This window comes from Hypomesus nipponensis, chromosome 23 (assembly GCF_054491055.1).
Source record: "Hypomesus nipponensis isolate SF chromosome 23, ASM5449105v1, whole genome shotgun sequence".
Lineage (NCBI taxonomy): Eukaryota > Metazoa > Chordata > Actinopteri > Osmeriformes > Osmeridae > Hypomesus > Hypomesus nipponensis.
In genome coordinates, this window is record NC_140383.1 from 6,121,044 (window position 1) to 6,141,098 (window position 20,055).

The following is a 20,055-nucleotide window of genomic DNA, read 5'->3' on the forward strand; positions in this document are numbered from 1 at the left end:
CTGCAGTGTGATGTAAACAGCAAACAGTTTCACCTGAAATTCTTACTGGAGAATAACTATGGTCTTGTAACCATTTGAGTTATTGCCACTGTTTAAGAATGTGTCTTGGACACTGGATGAGCCAGTCGTTTCAAGACAGACCAAGAAGGATAAGGCTGCTGCTGTCACTCAAGCCTGTGTCTACCCCCCATCGCCTCAGCAGCCAGTCTGGGACAGATGATGTCAATGGAGGAATGGTGGAGAAGATGTGTTGTTATGTATGTTTTTATACAGCTCTGGAAAGAACTGAGAGACCACTGTGGTGTCTAATTTTGTGCATTTTCCAACATGTATTCCTCTACTGTAGGCCCAGCACCTGCTCTCACATTGACTTTTGCATTTATTGATTTGTAATAATAAAAACTATCAAGAACATTTAACTTCAGAAGTATTCATTTATTTGCACATCATAAGTACAATTTTCACAAAGACAAAACGTGAAAATAAGCAAACAAAAGCAAATAGGCAGTGCAATGTGCTTGGATCTTAGCTAATTGTCCTTTGCTGTTGGAGACAAGAGCATTGTCTGTGCTATGTAATACGAACTCTGCTGCTTCGGCCCACATATATAAGGTATTCACTTAGCAGACACTTCTATCCAAAGCAATTTAGCCCCAGCTTCAGTTTGCTGCTGGTAGATCTCCATCTTCAAGTGTTGATTCTGCCTCAATAGCTCCAGGACTGTCTTTAGCTGTTTTAAGCGTAGGAGAGAAGCTTATAATTAGTACCAGACAGCATGTTAAGATATGGTTGTTAGCTCCTATTTCTGTGGGCAGTTAAAACTTAATGTGTAGTTCTCATATACACAAGTTCACTGTGACTAGGGACCAAAGATGTAAAATGTAAATGTTATTTTCAACTGCTTTGCAATGCTGTAAGGGAATAGCTATAAATATAAACACCGACATGCATCACTGAGGCTATTTAAAATCCCTCCATCAACGACACTCCCCGCCTTCTGCCATGTCCTCCAGTCCTTTCTTGATTAACATTTTCCTTCAGGATGCAGCTAGATTTAGCCTAATTCTAGGCATATTTAATCATTAGGAATGTTGGATGCTATCACACAGAATCTCTCTGTGTCAATCTGTTTATTGTCACTTCTCTGGTCATGGCCCTTCAGACTACCCCTGGAGGAAGCCATTTTATCATCGCAGAGGGGGGTCTCTTTGGAAGAACCATTGACTCATTCTAGAGGGGGGGTTTAGATTGGACCACCCATTTACGTAGCCCAGCGGGGGGTTAGGTTAGCAACAGAGTGTAAGATGATATTGCAGACAGCCCCTCCTTAACCTCCCCATTGCCCAACACATCACAGCTACCTAATCATCACCAGACTGATGTGAGCTCATTCGCATTCAAATGGCCTTGAAAGAAAACACAAACACCTAAGTCAGTAAACAGTTCATTAAATGATAACTCAGTGAAATGCATTGTTTTTGGGTCTTATACTGCTTGTATTAAGAAGGTCTCAAAAGGCTGTACAATGAAAGCAAGCAAGAAAACCATACATTCTGAGACTCAGCAATGTAACTTTATTTGACATCATGATTCAATAAGAAGACCTGACCAGTATTATAATGCAAGCCTATGTATCTCAGAGTTAAAACAACTTTCAGGAGGGGAACTATAACAAGCAGTGCACTGAGTTACAAGACTTCATGACTGTATCCTGCAGCTCCCTATAACCTTGACTCTTGGTTGACAGCTGATCACGTTGTCTTGTATGCAATGCACTTTCCATCCATCACATATTGCATGAAGCATAGTTGATGGGGATATAATTATGTATAATAAAGTTCCATATACTAAAATACCAACTGTGTTTAAAAGATATTGTCTATAATTTAATAATAAATAAGTAATGTGAGGGTTAATACATATGTACTATGACATCATCAGAGATTACATTTATCTAGACTATGGTTTTAACTGGGGACACTTCCTATTAAAAAGGCGTGTTCAGGAAATAAACATCAACAATTGACTGTGATCAAGTACTGAAATGTTTATCATATAAAGCGATTTATTGTCCAATAGGCTTTGGGCATTTATTTGGGCGTTATTTCATGAAGCACTTTAATAGAAAGTGTTTCTCTCTCAGTGCTATATTCACAACCATGGCCTGTGTTTTTAACCTACCATTGACCCAGGACTTTATATTTACCAAACAGGAAATTAGCAGCCTCACAGCCTCACAGCCCCACAGCCTCACAGCCTCACAGCCTCACAGGTGGTGTTAATCAGGAAAGTGTCCTCATTCCGATGCATGGGTGATCTCGCAGGTGAGGTTGTCAAAGTGACTCAGTGTTCAGTGTCCCAACACTGCTGTCCATCAGAGTGAGTCAGAGTGGAAAGAGGTGGAGTTGAGTGTGGTTGGGTGGAGATAAGTGTTCTGGCAGGGGTGGGTGGTGTTACCCCCTCACAGCACCAACAGGTAGAGCAGCCACAGGAGGATGCACAGCGTGCCGAAACAGGTCTGCCAGTCCAGCTGGAGGGAGGTGAAGAGGTCGGGGCAACTGTTACCTGTCACCTGCAGAGCGGCAGTAGAAGACACTGAGCCGCTGGAGCTTGAGGCCTGGATCTCATACACCCCAGCGTCCCCCTCCTTCACCCTCTCAATGAACAGGGCGTGCTTGCCCTCCTTGTGGGACAGCTGTATGTGGTCGCCACTGGCCAGGCTCTCGCCGTTCTTCAACCTGAGGCAAGAGGGTCATCCATCACATCACACTATCACAGGAGATACAGTTTACTCTAAATCAGCGCCACTGCATCAGAGGCTGGGGTTAAGCAACATCAAAACAACTTCTGGGTACTGGACTATTCAATACTCTTATCGATTATGGGACAAAACGTGTTAACATGATGATAAGTAAAAAAATAACTCAAAATGTTTAGTTAGTCACACCAAAAACAGCAAGTTATTAAGTAAAATGGCACAGAATACATGTTATGAAAAGGAGAGGTTTCGGAACACTGCATGCATTTTGTAAATGTGTCTTATCATCTGTCTACGACTCCTCTCCTCCCCACCTGACAGATCCATTTGGTCTAGATCTACAGAACTGTCCCAAGTCATCCACTGTCAGATGACTTACAGAACAAACAATAATCATTAAGAATTATTCATAATGGTGCAAATCGGTTCTAAATCTTACACTGGTAAATTCCACTTATGAAGCTATTGTAAAGATTGTGTTGGAAGCCGATCGATTTTTGGGGCTACAGACTAATGTGCTTATGGCAGTAGTTTACTATGGGCTACCCACCATGTGAGTGTAGGCTCAGGGTATCCAGTGACCTCCACCTCCAGAGTCACAGGCGACCCCTCCACTACGGTGGCACTAGCCAGGGGTCTGGTGAGGTAGGGCCCCTGTGCTGCCAGGCTGCCCATGGCTCTGCTGGCGGAGGGCAGTCTGATCTCCTCTCTGATGGCCATGGGCCGGCACACGTCTGGGTCCTGCTCTGTGGTTAGTGAAGAAGGGGGGGCATGCGTGTAACAAGGCCGGGCTGAGGCCGCGGCTCCGCAGGGCACGCAGGGGTCATGCACACACTCCTGGATCTCAGTGACACTTTCATGCAGCGAGTAGATGGTCTGGTGAAACTGGCTGGATGTGCCCAAGGGTAGGCTGGCTGGGTCTGGAGGGAGGCTGACACTGGGCAGGCCACATTTGGGTTGGAGACCCTGGTTGTGACTGGAGCTCCCTGTGGGGATACTACTGGAGTTGGCAGTGCCCTGGGGTAGGCTGGGTCCTGGGCTGGGATGACTGGTCTTGGTCTTGAGGATGCTGGAAAGAGTGGTGGAGACCAAGCTGGGAGCAGGGACAGTCAGTGGGCTCTGGACGAAGGATGAAGACTCAGCTCTGAACCTGCTTCCCAGGCCTGCTGTGGGGGAGGGATTGCTCTCTGCCAGACCGGCCTGGGCCTGGCAACTGGGTTCAGGCTGGGTCTGGCTCTGCTGGCTGTACTGGTTACACTGGTTGATGTGGATGCTATGGGAGGAGCTTACACAGCAGCCGTCATCCAGGTCATTCTCTAACTGGACAATATTGGACTCTGGGGTTTCTGATAGAGGGGGCAGGGAAATGTCGTCAGGTGACGTGCATTCATACTCGTCATTAGACAGTGACTCTTCTGTGAGAGCTTCTGCCTCTGCCGGTCCTCCAGCTGCATCCTGGGATTGAGGGGGTTAAAGAAATGACAGCAAGAAAGAATAGATAGTAAAGAGAGGAGGAGAGGGACGAATGTGAGATGCCATCATGGATTGATTGTATATTGATCTGGGCATTGCTATGTTAAATCTTAATACTGACCTGAGGATCAGAGGATGAGTGGTAACCAGTAAAGTTATGGGTTAGCTCCTGAGCGTTCTTCAGCCCTAGTCCCTGTCTCTCCTTCTTCTGGAACTCTTTCTGGATGTCGGAGAAGCTGTGGCCAGAGGAAGGGGCCAGGGGAGGGGAAGTGGCCCTAACTTGAGCACCAAGCCCTGACTGGTGTAGAGGGTGGGCCTTCCTGTCCCTCTCCGTCAGTGTGTGTGGAGAACAAGACAGGTTGAAGGTGTGAGTGCAGGAGAAGGAGGAGTGGCGCTCCTCTTTCCTCTCCACCTTGGACCTGCTGGTGAAGGTTTCCACTCGGCTGGTCTGTGAGTACTCCTCCTGGGTGAACGAGCTGCTCTCTGACACCACAGTCTGTCTCTCTGGGACTGTGTGTCTGGCGCCTTCTGTCTGCTTGTCTGGGAGGTCCTGGCTTTCTGTCTTCTTCAGAGGAGGATTCTTACTGGTCAGTATCTTGATTGGGATCTCTTTTCCATCAGCCCCTGTGGTGAGTTCCGGAGTGTGTCCAGTTTCTTTCTGCTCCGACTGTTCCAAATGTAGGAGATTAGAAATGGATATTATCCAGGGGATATTATTTAAAAGATTCATGGTTTCGATCATTGAGAAGTTTACTTTCAAACACAGTACATAATGTTGAGATCTTACCACATCCAGACAGTCAAGGAGTTGGTTTTCGGTCTTCTCTGCTAGCTGGTTGGAGGTTCTGTCCTGCAGTTCTGTCACATCCTGCTTGTCCTCTGACAGCTGCTTTACAGCTTCCGTCTGCCAACACAACACAGGTCACACTGTAACCAGGGTGCGAATTACAGGGGGGTTCGGGGGAGGGGTCTGACCCCCCTAATTAACCCCCCAAAAGAGGTAAAAACAACAGGTCGGGGGCGGGGGGGGGGGTCGATACACGCCCTGGAGAAGAAGTTGACCCCCTCGATTGTAATTGTATAATTCGCACTCTGACTGTAACTGGTGTGTGTGTCTAATGGGGGACGCTCCAACCTGTAGTTTGGCCTCCAGGTCCATCAGTCCATTACACAGCTCTTTGATAGACTCCACTATCTCATTGTGTTTGGTGACAGTTTTCTCAATGTACCTCTTGCCCTCCTCAGCACCTACAACAAACACAAGAGACATGTACTGACTAGGTCTCAGGCAGACTTCAGCTGTTATATACTCAAGCACAACTTGGTCTCATTTTGGCCAAATCTTGATCTGTTCTGGTTTCTAGCGGTCTGTTCTGTTTTGATCTCGACAGTCTAGTGCCTCACCATGCAGCTTGATAGCCAGTTCGGTGATCTGGCTGATCCTCTCCTCTTGCTGAGGGACAGTTGGCCAGACGAACTTCTCAAACTGTTTGTAGAGGGTGGCCACAGCCTCCCTAGTTTGGCACTGGGATGAGTATTTTCCCACCCGCACAATGGTTGCACTGGCTTCATCACACCAGAACTGGTACTGCAGCAAATAGAGTAAGAATAGTGATAATGAACCGTTCGCAGTGGCAACACAGCATCCTGTGTATGTGTGTGTGTGTTAGTGTGTGTGTGTGAGTGTGAGTGGCTGTGCATGTCCATGTGTACCGACCTCTTCCATGGCTTGCTGCAGCTTCACACTCATCTCCAGGTTCTGTCTGTACTCCTCCACACTGCGATCAAAGTCTCCCAGCTGCCTCTGGAGCTCGTTGACGGCATCCTCCACCTCCCTGGGGCTGCTGCCCACTAGGTGGCGCTCTGAGCTGGACGACACCTTTGCCGTGAACACCTGAATACGACGCTTCAACACCTTCATGTGAAACAAGAGAGATACACCTAAGCTAGGAGGAAACATTCAGCTCTAGTGTTGGGGTAGTGTATGAAATAGTTGAGTGAGTTTTGAGGGAGTTTTAGAGGAGGTCTTATTAGGAAGCTAATTTTGGGGTTAGAGTGCACGACATGAATCTCACCTGTAGCTTCTCAACATAAACGTCAATTTGCTGAATTTGGTTCTTCACTGCTTTCAGGTTCCTGGACTTTTCATTTTTCTTCATGTAGTTGAATTTCAGGTTGTTTAACTTCTTCTTCAGGTCTTTAAATGATTCTCTTAACTAAAAGGATGTTAAAATAATGGTAAACATTAAGACAACTCAGAGGACTGGTTCAGTCGGTGTAATTGTGAAGCATCTGCACTCTGGTTAATCCCAGGACTCTAGAAATAGCCCACTCCACACCCCAGTGGCCTGAGATTAGACTATGGAGGTTGTATAAGAACCACCTCCCCCTTCTTGCAAACATCTTACTTCTGAATGAAATGAAACATACAAAAGTGGTATACATACATTTTGCTTGGACTAAATACTTTCCCTATCTATAACTTGTGCAGCAGCACAGATATATGTGTAGCTGGGGTAGCAGAAGGCTGGGTCTATGTTCCCCCTGGCTTGGTGCTGAAGGGATTATATCAGTGAGCTTAATGGCTGATGCTGGAGACGTGATTTATACTGCAGGGCCATTTCTGTCCCGCCTGGCAGGCCTCAGCAATGGTGTCTGATGTCCAAATGGCTGGCTCATGTGTCAGCCAAGGACAGCTGCATCTCAAAGCTCCTGGTCTGAGGTCTGGAGCAGGGAGCCTGTGGCCCTGGATAGAGAGCCTAGGGCCCGGGGCAGGACCCCTTGGGTCAGTAATGTCACATGGTACATGGTAAGATCTGTTTATGTTCCTGACTCAGGTAGAGAGAGAGAGAGAGAGAGAGAGAGAGAGAGAGAGAGAGAGAGAGAGAGAGAGAGAAAGGGGAGCAAAAGAGAGATAGAGAGAAGGGGGACAGAGAGTGACAGCGGACAGAGAGTGAAAAGCCAAAGCTTTATAACGCTTCAGATTTCAGACCCTCGACAGTTTGTCTCAGAGGAAGGAACAAGCCACAGATTGATGGTTGTTTTTCAGGCCTGAACATTTCCACCACTTCCAGAAGTTCTCTCCAGAAGCTCACACCAAACAAAAACTCTTGGTCCATTCTTTGTAAACATAATTAGCTCAAAACATCTCACAGCAGGTGGAGAAGGCTGTGATTGGTTTGTCAAAGAGAGCACGACCGTTTATATAGTGATGACAGGTGACTGTGTCACCATGATTAATACACTATGCAATCTGTGATGAACCTCAGAGTCCAATAGTCTACATGTTTACAGTTGTTGTGTCCGCCCTTACTAAATTAAACCATTTTTTGGAGTAGTATTCAATTGAAAGGAATAGAAACAGCTCACTCCTGACTGAAGACAGACCTAAAAGATGGATCCTGCAGGCAACATCCACCACCAGGAACCCCACACTGTACTGGGGAGCTGCTGGTTTTCTCACTCGCTGATGAGCGGCAGCAACTGGCCTGCCCCGGCTCACAGCATTCCAGCCTGTTTACTCATACATATTTATGAAAGGGTGGCGGTCACTGATACAATATTCCAAATTTGTTGGGAGCTGTGACACAGCAAAGTGGGGAAAATGTCTCCTAAGAAAAGTATTGTTTAGCATCTTACTACAAACAAACCTTCATATTCAAGTATGCAATGTAGTAGATTATAGTTGTATAGTCTGATTATGGTGCATTAGCATTTAATCTTCATAAAGTAGATTTTTATGACTATAGGTTTATTCATAAACTTTGCACTAGGTCTAATATATGAGTATATTTACTTCTGGACTGTCCAATATGTTTTAATAGAGATGAGAGATTAGTGGTGTAGTGTCCTTCTTAATGGAAACAATGTCAACCCGAATCAGCTTTATAAGAGCAGATGAAATACAGTCATGTACATTCCTGGTTGTGTCCAAGACGACGTTTGTACCGTGACATGTTTAGGGGAACTCCCTCCCTCAAAGAGGCAGTGGGAAAAAGCAGTGGGAGATAGTGATTCCCTCTAGTGGCCATATGGAAGTACAACACTCCCCACCCCAAGCTTCTCAGATAATGTCATTCCTTGACAGCATCCTCTTCCTAACACGTCTTCTAGGATAAAAAAAAGTGTATCTTATATGCCATCCTTAGTCCAATATATGATTAACTATTAGGAAATACAATTCTGACCTAGGTCAATGGAAAGTGTGACAAGTCAAGAGTGAACTGTGGATGAACTACACTGAACTGTCACCATCCAGTAGAAGGCAGTGCAGATCACGACAGATCAGTAGTAATATTGAGTATTCTGATCTAAAATTCTGCAGAAATTTCCCATGCATTAATAAAGAGTGCCTAGTGCAGAATCAGAGTTGAGTTCAGTTAATTATTTGTATGAAAGTTTATTATTTGTATCAAATGTATTTGTATCGACTTTGCTCAACAACTCTACGAAAGGAACACTGCGTGTATTGTTTTTAAGGTGGACCTGCTAATTCCTGTCCTCCGGCGGATAGCTAACATGTTTGGAATGTGGGTCTTCCTTAAAACAGCTGATAAATCTGCCCCCTCTGGAGTGACATTAGCCACATGGCAGATAGGGAAGGAGAGAAGGATGGTGGAAGTGGGGGGAGGAAGGGAGGAAGAGAATGTTACTATCAATAGATTTTCTCTGGAGACAAAGCTCAGTGTCCCTAAGTTTAATATAGTCCAGAGACAGCCATGGTATGCTGAGGGGTGAGGTGGGAGTTGGACAGTGAGATCTCCTGCTTCCTTCTCCTATCTCTTCTTACTAGCCTAAACTACACTGATAGGAAACAGAACAGGAAAGAAGGACACTTTAGAGACTATTGAGAACCCCGCCTAGGAGATTTAAACTCTGGAAGTCCCCTGTCCTTACCCCCAGCTTTCGCACTGGCACAGTTGATTCCACTACTAATGCGATAATTGAGGAGCTGGTTAGTTGAAACAGGTGTCCCTTTGTGATCTGTAATAGCCTTATCCTACTGTTATTGTAACAGAACTGCTTTTCATTCATCTTTAATTAGAGACCATAATGTTGGGATGGTAGTCGAACTGCTAGTTGCTGGTGTCACACAACAGAAGGAGAACTTATATAGCGAGTCACAACAGCCAGAGTCCAAAGACCTCACCTCTGTGATCTCCTCCTTGAAGACGCAGTAGTGGACATTGCTGGTGAGACTCTCCTCGCAGCGGTGGGCCTGGGCAACCCAGGAGGCACAGCCTCTCTCCAGACGCTCCAGACGTTCCGCCAGGCGACGCACACAGAACCCCGTGGCCTGCTGTGGAACCCCGGAGGAAGTCATGTGACTGCGACGCACGCTACAGTTTCATCGACAGCCTTGTCGGAGTCACGGTGTTGAAACAGGCAGAAACATGGTGTCTGAGAGGCAGGCAGGCAGACGGGCAGACAGGGGCTAACTTACCGACTGCTGTACGGAGGTGGTGATGTCCGTTCCCAGGGAGAGGGCCAGCTTGTGGAGGTGTCGGACGTGGCTCTGCCTCTCCTGGTGCTGGCTCAGCTGTGTCCGGGCCTGACTCGTCTCACTGAAGGCTCGCACCGGCTCACACGACAGCAACTTCTCCAGCTAGACCGCATACACAAACCATTACCCTTCCTGTCGTTAAACGTCTATTACGCTAGCTCGGTCACAAGTTTGGCATGGGCCAGGAGAATGTCTTGCTTCCATCCTTTATCTGTTAAAAAACACATTCGGACAAGCTCCCTGGAGGAAGACATGAATCAAAGAGAGGCTTTGTAGGATGTGGATAAACACCAGGCCGGGGCTAGATAACATCTGTGGTCTGATACCTCATTGTGGAGCTGGTGGAACTTGAAGGCCATGTTGAGGAGCGCCTCATATTCTCTGATCTTCTCTTTGATTCTGTGGTGCAGCTGGAGAAGCTCTGTGACTCTCTCACTTTTCTCCCTGACAGGAACTCCCTTGAGGGCCAGCAGCTCCGACGTCTTCACCATGTACTCTACCTCAGCATTCAGTTGCTATGGCGGCAAAGTAGAGTGTGGAACAGATATTTTTGGTTGCTACCACAACAGATATCTTGGACTGTATAAGGAGTCCACCACAAGGGATCAGTCCTATTAATATGCTGCTTTGTCAAGTGGGAGGATGGAGTCACTTTGGCCACAAGATGGAGTCAATCTCTGCTTACCATGAACTGAGGCTTGGCCAGGTTGAAGTTCTCCAGTAGTTTGGAGACTGTCTGTAGGTCTAAGCCCAGGTCTATCTTGGTGGTTGGAACCAGAACCTCTTCCACTGACCTCAGGTCATTAAGCGTCTGGAATAAATGACCGTGATAAAAATGAACACATTTTGTTATATTCCTAACACAAACATTTGGTCATTTAGCAGATGCTCTTATCCAATGCGAGTTACAGTAAGTACAGTACATTCTCCCGAGACAAGTAGGGTGAAGTGCCTTGCCCAAGGACACAACGTCATTTGGCATGGCCGGGAATCGAACTAACAACCTTCTGATTAATAGCCCGACTCCCTAACTGCTAAGCCATCTGACCCCCACAAAGCAAACTGACACAGAGAAGTTTAGATGCGACCCAACTCCAGAGCACCTTTTTCAACTGTTCTTTAAACCTCTTCCACTGCTTCTTGACAGACTTGATGTGACTGACATGCAGCTGCCAAGAGGTCCACAGGTCTGACAGGTCCCCTTTCCTCTTGGTCAGGTCCTCCATGGTCTTCTCCACCACCACAATGGCAGCTCGTACGTTCAGGTTCAGCTTCTCACTCACCTAAAACCGGGCAAAAGCAGAAAAGCAAAGAAAGAAACTATCACTTTGTATTTGAAATCTCTCTTACCGAGCTGGATGAGCTGTATTTGGATTTTCTTTTACTAACCATGTTGGAAGAGTTGATAAAGTTGTTGCCCTGGTCCTGCATGGTGAGGAACCTCTGTAGCATGCTCTGCCAGCGGGCATCAGCCTGCTCTTTCACCCCCACACCACCTCCACCTCCTCCACTCTCTTCATTCTCTTCTTCTTCTGGCTTCCTGTTGTAGGATTCTCTCAGGCCTTGCATCTGCTCCTCCACCTGCACACAAAAACAACAATGAGGTGACTTCCCCATAAAGAAAAAAAAGCTTTGACAAAACTTTTGTTATCACACAAACTGACCTCCTCGGCAATCCTGAGGAAGCCCACGTATGGTCGTATGCTCTCGATGCGCTGGCTAATGTTCCTTGTGACGGTCTTCAGCTCCTCCTCCAGCAGACTGGCTTTGTTGGAGAGCTCGGTTGCCTCGGGACACTCGAGGTCCCTCAGCTCCAGCAGGAGCTCAGACATGGCCTCTGCATCAGCCGCCGTCTCCTGAGGGAGAGCACATCACTGAGCAGGGCAGGAAGTGGAGCTGGATGAGCCACTCGTCCTTCAGTCCATGCCAATAGATAGTTACCCGTGTCTGCTCCGAGAGCTCCAGGTGTTTGTTGAGGAGGTCCTCAGACTGAGACAGCTGCTCTCCAGGTTCGGTGTTGCTTGATAGAACATGGCTGCAGCCCTTTATCCACACAGAGATCTGAACAGGACACAAAAACACCATGTTACCGACACGCGAAGCACTGTAACTGGTCCTCAGCCAACGAACGACACATTCAAACAAATACACACACATTCTTTCTTGTCAACAGTACCTTGTCTATCAGGTCCTCACACGAGGACACTAACTGCTGCCTTTTATCAGCGAGGGCTCTGTGGGCATGGCACTCCCGACTCAAACTCTCGATTCGTTCGCGGACGTATCCCAGCATCCTCTGCATCCCTGCCATCTGGTCACTATGAAAAAGAAGCATGGAGGATTAAAACGAGGTCTGGTCATCAATGGTACACATTCCACCTCTGGAATGAACCATCTTTGAGATATATTATAAACAAAAAACATTTTATGCGGCGAGTTATAACTTTGAACGAAAGCAAATTCAAATGACCACCACAACCCAAACTGACCTAACTAACTAAGGCTCAAACAACACACTGACCTGTGTAGGTGGCTCTTTAGCAGCATGAGCTGTCCTCTCTGGATTGGCTCCATGGAAGAATCCTTGATGGTCCTCAGCAGCTCCTCATGTTTCTTCGCCAGCTCTGGTAAACTCATCGTCTGGGTCTTCAGATTCTTGACCTGACTCTCAATGCCTCCAAGGACCTCAAACGCCTGAGGAGGCATGTGGAGGTAAGTGTGCTGAATCGGCAAGGTCAGATAGTATGTGTGTATCTATCAAACAAATGCTAAGATTAATAAAATACATTGTGCTGTGTGCTTTTTCTGAAGTAAAGTTAAACTTCAACTAAAAACAGGCAGAATGACAACTCTCACCACCAGAGGGCAGTGCTGACTGGCATCCAGCTGAGCTCTACCTTATTGGCGCTGTCAAAGAAGGCGTTGCTTTCCTGTAGCTGTGCCTGACGGCCCATCATCAGGCTCCAGAGCTTGTCTTGGAGGCTCTTCAGAGTCCTGCTCCTCTCACACACCTGCCCTGCCTCAGGACATTCCTCAGGGTGCAGCTGCAACTCCTCTGTCTGCAGCTCTGAGGCCTGAGCCAGCAACCTCTCCACCAGGAGGCTCCACTCCTGCATCGCAGAGGAAAGATGGACAGAGATACCATAGGGAGTAATGTGTGAGGCAGCAGGACGAGGCAGTAAATCACATATTTTTTATCACCGAACTGAAGTTGCAAGTGATGCCACCACACTTCTATAGTCATCTAAGATGACATCCAAAACATTGAAGGATGGTGATAAATTGTGCTGGGACAGTTAACAGACACATATCTGAACATCGTATATGATGTTATCTTGCACAGACGACAGGAGACGTTCTGCTCCATCAAAGGAATTCTTCATGAGGAGCCATCATGACACATGATGACATACAATATCTGAGCCATGGTACCTTGGCTTTGGCCTCAAAGTCTCTGTACTCCTGAAGCAGCCCTTGGCTCTCGGACAGACTGGAGCCCAGTGCATCTCTCTCCAGGTACACTTCTGCCTGGCTTCTGAACCACTCTGTCACCTGGGGCCAGGAAACATCAACATCAAGATTCATGCAAACCCATGATGATGATTTAGAAACATAATAGATTTGAACAGATCTTGGGACAAAAAGGACACGGCACATGATGTGAGGTGATTGTCTGAGATGCTTTTAACGTCAGCGTTACACAGCATCTAGAGGCACGCACAGAAATAGAAGGCAACTCCAGAACCGGTGGATAGAGTATCAAACACTTGGCATGGCTAAAGAGCAAAGCCATAGGCATATGTATTTTATTTCAACACATGATGCCATATGATCAGCTAGATAGAAGAAATGTTTGACATTCATCTAAGAGGACCTCCTCAGGACATCTTTATCATGAGGCCTGTACACATGAGCCATTTCAGAATATTCCAGCCCATAGCTCAGCTTGAAAAGCCTTGTTTTTCAGTCATGTGTAGCCATAGTAATAGACCTGAATGCATTCCTTTCATGATTTACATTTGTGTTGTTACAACATCAAGCCTAGCAAAACCAGATCCCATTTCATAAGAGTAGCACTTCCTGTTCCAACGGCTCACTTCCTGTTCCTGTCGTTCCCACTGGAAGAGGCGCAGGATGAGCTGCAGGTGGAGCTGCTGCTGGTTCATGCTGAGGTCCACCTGCCTGCGCCTGTCCTGCAGGATCTCCACCAAGCTCTCCACCCTGCTGCAGCTGCTGCTCCACCCCTGCAGCCCTGCAGCACCGCAGCCTCGCAGCTCCTCCAACTGCTGCAGCTCCCGCAGACACGACATCAGCTCCTCACGTTTGGTCATAACCAGCAGGGACCTCTCCAACAAACCTGTCGTAGACACGAAGAAGGGGTTTAGGTTGAAGGTTTAGGTTGGTTGAGGGGCAGTTCTATGGGTGTATTTGAAGCTCTCCGTAACATTGCTTGTAAAAAAGGCTATACGAATATATTTAGATTTGATTTGAAGGGGTTGTGTCTGATAAATATGTTTTACAACTTTGGTGTGGTTGCAACATATTTATCTCATTACCAGATAGATTTTGTGTCATCCAAAGCATATCCTCTGAGTGTTACATTTGTAAGGTTAAAACGTATAGGGTGCAGTCTTTCCCACACCATGAAGTCATATTTATGAACGCTGATACAGGGAAGGGGAAGGGTTTGTTGATTCAATGTTTGACATCATTACACATGAAGCTCCCCATGTCCCTGAGCAACACAACCTCCGATGAAGGAAAGCTTTTGTTGAACTGACGTATCCCTCTCCACCCACTCCTATGATGGGACACTCATCCTGTCCACACACACGCTGTAATGTGGAACTCAAAGCCCTGGGGACATTAAATCCACAATCCAGCTTAAACTGACAGCCACAGTGACTTTGTTTTGATAATAAAAAAGGTCATAAAGAGAAAGAGGGAGGATGAGTAACTGCTCCATCCTGACTGATGTTTGTAAGTGCAGTGATTAGGCCTCACAGCTAACTTTTTTTCCCCACTGTCCCAGTGCTGACCCAAACTAAACTTTGTCAAATTTAAAAAAATGTAAATTCTTGTGTTTTGCGGACTGAGTCTCTGGAGGCGGAAGGCCAGAGGTGACCAGACTGAGCACAGTCAGCCATGAATCACGTGACAGACATCTGGAGCTGGTACTATGCCGTCACTACTCCTCACTATCCCAGGATGCCTTGGGGCTCTGAGAGGTCCTCTGAGAGGTCCTACTCACCTCTCTTCATGACTCTGTGTGTCTGCAGCAGTTCCCTCAGACTCTCTGTGTCCTCCAGCTCCTGACCTCGGCTCTGGAACTCCTCCGCCTCGTCGATCCTGATGGCAAACTGGGAGACAGGTTGCCTGCTTAGCCTTTGTGTTTTACTGACAAAGTGGGATTTGAAATGGTTGTTGGTTGTTCTTTGAGTTACTAGCGAACACTTTGTGGAAGGGATCGAAAGAAAGAAATATAGGCAGGCATCATCAATGGATCACAGAGAAATAGACATCAGCTTTAGATCTCAGGCAGACCAGCATCAGCCATGGATACAATTTAGAGAACCATTGTTTATCTGTTAGCATACAGAGCATGTATTTACTGTTCTGTCATGTTTATTGTTAAATGGAATGAAAATGTTTTTCCAGCTTGAATACACTATTGCTAACGATACGGAAGAATCATGCTGTGTTCCCTTTGAATGGTTTTGTGTTGTTTTGAATTGGTTTACAGGGGAAACAGATGTAGCTTTCAAAACAGGAAGATATTGTAACACTGTGCCTTGCTGCTTTCATGAAATCAAAACTTCCCAAAACCAATACTGCCATGACAAATCACTTTCCGTGTGGGAATGTATCAATTTTTTAAATACTGTACAGTAGCCTGATAAACCTGTTTGGTGGGATTGTGTCAGGATGGTGTTACCTGTACATTGAAGTAAAACAGGGTACTAAAACAGACAGTGAAGCAGACCAGTCCAGACGACGGTGAACGTCTCACCTCCAGCGCGCGGTCAAAAAACTCGGAGGACAACTGCAGCAGTGTCTTGCGCCTCTCCAGCAGGGAGATGAGGCTGCTCCATGCCTGGCTCAGCGTGTCAGCCATGGCCTCATACACCTCCCCCTCATCCCTCCTCTTCTCCTCCGCGGTTTTGTCTGCTTCCTCCAGCAGAGCCCACACTCCTCCCTCGTATTTCTAACAGGACAGACACACACACAATGTGTTTCTTACGGGACAGACACACAAACACACAATGTGTTTCTTACGGGACAGACACACACACACACAATGTGTTTCTTACGGGACAGACACACACAAACGTTTCTGACAGGATAAGCACACTTAAGTTCTGAGAGAAAGACACACTCTTCAGGTTTTATGGGAACAGACACACTCTTAGTTTGGCATAGCTACTTTCCTTCTATTTCTGACCGACACAAGCATCACCTCACTCTGGTTCTATCTCTGACAGAAGCCATGAGTCCAGTTTCCTTCACTCTCTGTCAAGAGGGAAGTGTTGATTTACAAAACATCATTACTCATCCTGACATGGTTATTTCATTTGAGCGGGGGCTTTTTACTGCATTGCTTTAGACAACGTTCAGCCATGCCCAAGTTTACTTACGCAGGCTTTTATATGTGCCACAATCTGTTTAGGATTCGTCAGTAGTAGAACTCTGTAATTAGAGTGTTCTAGGGCCTAAATCTGACTTTCTTAAGATGGTTACAGATTCCACGCCTATTGGTTGGATAATCTAATCCTTATTTTAATTGTGTTTAAGAGGAAAAAGAACCGCACAACCATCACTCACACCAATAGAGTGCTGTCTCGCCTTGGCGTAAACTCAAGGGATAACAGGCTGGACGTTATATGTTCTGTACTGTATGTGCTCATCACCAGCCGGAAACAATCTGACTACAGGAGAGCCATTCAAGGAACTGTACTTGGCAACAGGGTGAACAGTTGGATCTGAAATAGCTATTGTACTGCCGGGGCTAAAATGGGCCCTGGAAAGACTGTCTGTTCAGTGGAAATGATATAAATCAAGGTGATAGCTGCTGCTGACAAAGCTCAGATGAAAAGCCATGGAACAGCAGTCAACATCTTAACTCAGAGCACAGCAGTCCTAATGATGTCCTAGTGACAGGTTATGTTCTACCTCGGGGTGAGGAATGTCAAGATTATTCATTGAAACATTAGTGCTTTGACAGTGAGTGGTAGTCATGGAGTGGTATGAGTCATGAGTGGTATGAATGGTAGTCATGGATGTCTAGTCAGTCAGTCAGTCAGTCAGCATGGGGGTCCGTTGCACAGCCGGTACCTTGAGTTTGGTCAGGAGCTGGTCGTGCTCCTCCATGAGTTTCTTGGTTTCTTCTTGGTTGCTGCCCATCTCCAGCAGGTCTGGCTGGGCCTCGGTTAACTGAAGCTGCAGTAGCGGCCCACTCTACACAAACAAGCGCACACACATATGCCAAGGCCATGTTTATGTACAGACTTGGAGCTAAGCAGGCTGTAACAGTATACCTGTGAACAGCCACATGGCTGTTTGGATTTCACGGTGTGTAAACAGAGCATGTATCTAGGTACCGTAGGATTCCTGTTCCGTGTTGGTCTGCTGGCTGTGTGGAAGACACCTTGGGGACAATGTCACGCTCTCTAACTGGGGAAGCACATACATGAAGCATACTCTGACTTCCTGCTTGCTGTGTACATGCCTGTGTGTGTATGTAGCTGATTCACCAGGCACATTGTGCCCTTTAATGACAGCATACCTCAGATTACTGCACTGACACTCACTTTACAGGGCCTTGGAATGCACCGCCCCCTGACCACCACACAGCCTAAACTGGTCAACATACTTGCATCCCCGCCATTCCTCTACCACTGTTCCGTAATCCCCTTTCCCCCTAAACAACCCACCTGCTGAGTGGAAATCAATAACCCAGAACCTCAGCAAACACCTTTTCATGTGTATTTGTACTTCCTCAATGTATCAATATCATTAAAATGCCTAAATAAATAAAAAATAACGCCCTCGTGTGTCACCGTCCTACAGTTTGAGTGGTGCATTGTCCCAAAGAATATAGCTATTATGATGGAATGTGAGAACTGATCTCGCGCTGTGAGAGATAAGCCTGTATTTGTGAGGGACGTGGGAGTTATGTCCAAGAGAGCCTGCTGGACAAACACAGGGCAGCATTGACATCTCAGCAGCACAGCTGAACAGCAGAGTACTGCAGCTCCCCATATCTGTGACATCATGGACACACCGGTCTGTCTCTCTCTCTCTCCCGACAGAGCAAAGCACTTTGGGAGCAATCGATCTGATACAGAGAGGTCACAGCTAAACAAAAACAGACGGATCGATATCACCTAATGCAAACATGCTGTGGTGGTTTATTGTTGTTGTGGAGACTGTTGTCGCTATGGTGATTTGTGTCAAGCCGCCTGTTTAATCTTGAATGGAAAAAGACACGCTCTGAACTATCTCTGTGGAAAACATGATTCAAAAATTGTCCAATAAGCTAAAATGGACATTTGGACCGTTGTGGAGCCCCAGAATTAACAACAATGCATGTACAAACTCACAGACCAAGTTATGTTACCTCAAACTACTGTGAAAGTTAGAACAAGCATTGTACCTTGAGGAGAGTGATGATGATCTGGGAATCCCCAGCCTGGACTGCAATGGTGCTGATAGTGGTCGAGCAAGGCTGACCTCCACTGTCACCTTCGCTGGACATGGTCTACTCTGTCAGTTCCACACCTCATACAGTTTAACACAGAGTTATAACTGCTCCTCTCTTCCTTAATGCCTCCGAAGCACTCTCCCCTCACTGCCTCAGCTCTCTCTCTCTTCGTTTCCCGCTCTCCCTTTGTTGTCCCTCTTTTTCTTCTGTTCCTGGGTACTCAGTCTTTTACTTGTGCTCCAAACCGTCCAGTATTCCTCTAAAGATGTCCCAGAGCGAACCGCAGCTCTCTGGTCCAACAGGTTGAGTATATAATCCCGACAGCACCTGTGTTTGTATGTGTGTGTGTGTGTGTGTGTGGAGGTGTCCTCTCTCCTCTCTCCAGCCCTCACACTTGCCTGGGCTCTGGAGGACACAGAGCAGCAGTCGACATGGCAGAACACAGCGGTAAAAATAGACCCGTCCACCAGGATTATCACACGCTGCTCCCGCTGTCGGCAAAGAGAGACATCTGACACACCCCGAGTTTGGTGGCTCTCTCTGGTCTCTCTTAGTGCCCTCCCTCGATCCCTCCCATCATCCCACTGCCTGCCCTCCACCCTCTCGCTCTTTCCCAGTTTGTTCTTTTGTCTTCCAGTCTGGTCTCTGTTTGAGTCACTCCGTTCCTCTTGTTTTCCTACCTCCCACTCTTGTCACAAACTCAACCAGCCACAGAGCCATCCAAGGGTTCCCTTTGGTCCCAGAGAATGGTTGAGAAAACCAAGTTGTTTCCCCTTCAAAGGGATGAATAGATTTCTATCTGTCTGGAAGACTCCAAGCAGTCAGAGATAAACCTCTCTTTATCTCTCCCTCCCTCTCTTCGCGCTGAAGTTTCACACCGTCAGCTCAGCAGTGTCCCCAGGCCCAGCGTATGAAGACGTTTGTTCTTCCGCCATCCCCTCTCTTCTCCTCCACAGTCAAGCACCCGTCACCATGGTATGCTGTTCTTCTGTTTAGATACTAAGTGTAGATCAGACTGGCTCTCTGGCCGGCCGGCTGGCTGGCGGCCGTCTGGCCAAATGGTTGGCGGACCGGTTGACTGCTAGCAAGCTGGCTGTTAACAGTCAATATACTGAGCCTGGAAAATCTACTTATCCTGCAAGCAATACTCCAACAGTTGAGTCATCCATAAATACATTTTGAGCAACTAAAACTCAGCATGTGTAGCTATTCATTTGTGCAGCATGTGATTCCACAGATCAGTTGTGGTTATCCTTGGTGGTGGTTGTGGTTGTTCTAATCTATCAAGGAAAGGGCTCCAGAGCCTGGAGCGCTGAGGGGTGGATGTCAGTGCTGATTCCCTGAGCGCAGCACAATGGAAGGAAGAGATAGGGAATGTTCTGATGCATCAGAACTCAGGGAAACGCTCACAGACCTCTTCTTCCTGCCGCCTCTACCACACACTGCGTGATGCTTCAGGAAGATTATGCTATAATACACAAGCCAGAAAATCATCAGATGATGTCACTGAACACAGAGTGGGGTATGTCTATGGGTATAAGGAATGGAAAGTAGAGTTGGTAAGACCAGAGCAGTGTGCCTTGAGTGTGTCTTGGTTTTCAGTCTCAGCATACCGGTTCA

At 46.9% G+C, this 20,055-nt stretch overlaps 1 protein-coding gene across 2 annotated transcripts; it reads right to left on the reverse strand.

The window, feature by feature from the left end:
* Window positions 1–425: 425 nt before the first annotated feature.
* ccdc141 (coiled-coil domain containing 141) lies at window positions 426–18,921 on the reverse strand. Of its 2 annotated transcripts, XM_084688436.1 has the most exons (26): window positions 18,388–18,921; window positions 17,067–17,189; window positions 15,745–15,939; window positions 14,986–15,094; window positions 13,832–14,091; window positions 13,167–13,286; window positions 12,632–12,844; window positions 12,256–12,428; window positions 11,911–12,052; window positions 11,676–11,795; window positions 11,399–11,590; window positions 11,124–11,315; window positions 10,838–11,017; window positions 10,420–10,545; window positions 10,061–10,249; window positions 9,675–9,836; window positions 9,381–9,530; window positions 6,307–6,447; window positions 5,949–6,146; window positions 5,636–5,819; window positions 5,367–5,479; window positions 5,019–5,135; window positions 4,353–4,898; window positions 3,309–4,213; window positions 2,573–2,738; window positions 426–730 (listed from the first exon to the last, which is right to left on the reverse strand). In XM_084688436.1, exons 1-26 carry the CDS (start codon window positions 18,487–18,489, stop codon window positions 617–619), a joined length of 5,232 nt encoding a protein of 1,743 aa, XP_084544562.1. In that variant the 5' UTR covers window positions 18,490–18,921; the 3' UTR covers window positions 426–616. The 2 variants fall into 2 exon arrangements, with proteins under 2 accessions (XP_084544562.1, XP_084544561.1); XM_084688435.1 differs by lacking the exon at window positions 426–730 and having other exon boundaries at window positions 1,552–2,738.
* Window positions 18,922–20,055: the final 1,134 nt, after the last annotated feature.

Excerpts from the sequence above, each read along its gene's own strand:
- ccdc141 (XM_084688436.1), bottom strand. The coding sequence starts at position 18,489 with ATGTCCAGCGAAGGTGACAGTGGAGGTCAGCCTTGCTCGACCACTATC. Across the intron at positions 9,531-9,674 it reads CCACCTCCGTACAGCAGTCG|CAGGCCACGGGGTTCTGTGT; the intron begins GTAAGTTAGCCC and ends GGGGTTCCACAG. Across the intron at positions 4,214-4,352 it reads ACTCATCCTCTGATCCTCAG|GATGCAGCTGGAGGACCGGC; the intron begins GTCAGTATTAAG and ends CCTCAATCCCAG.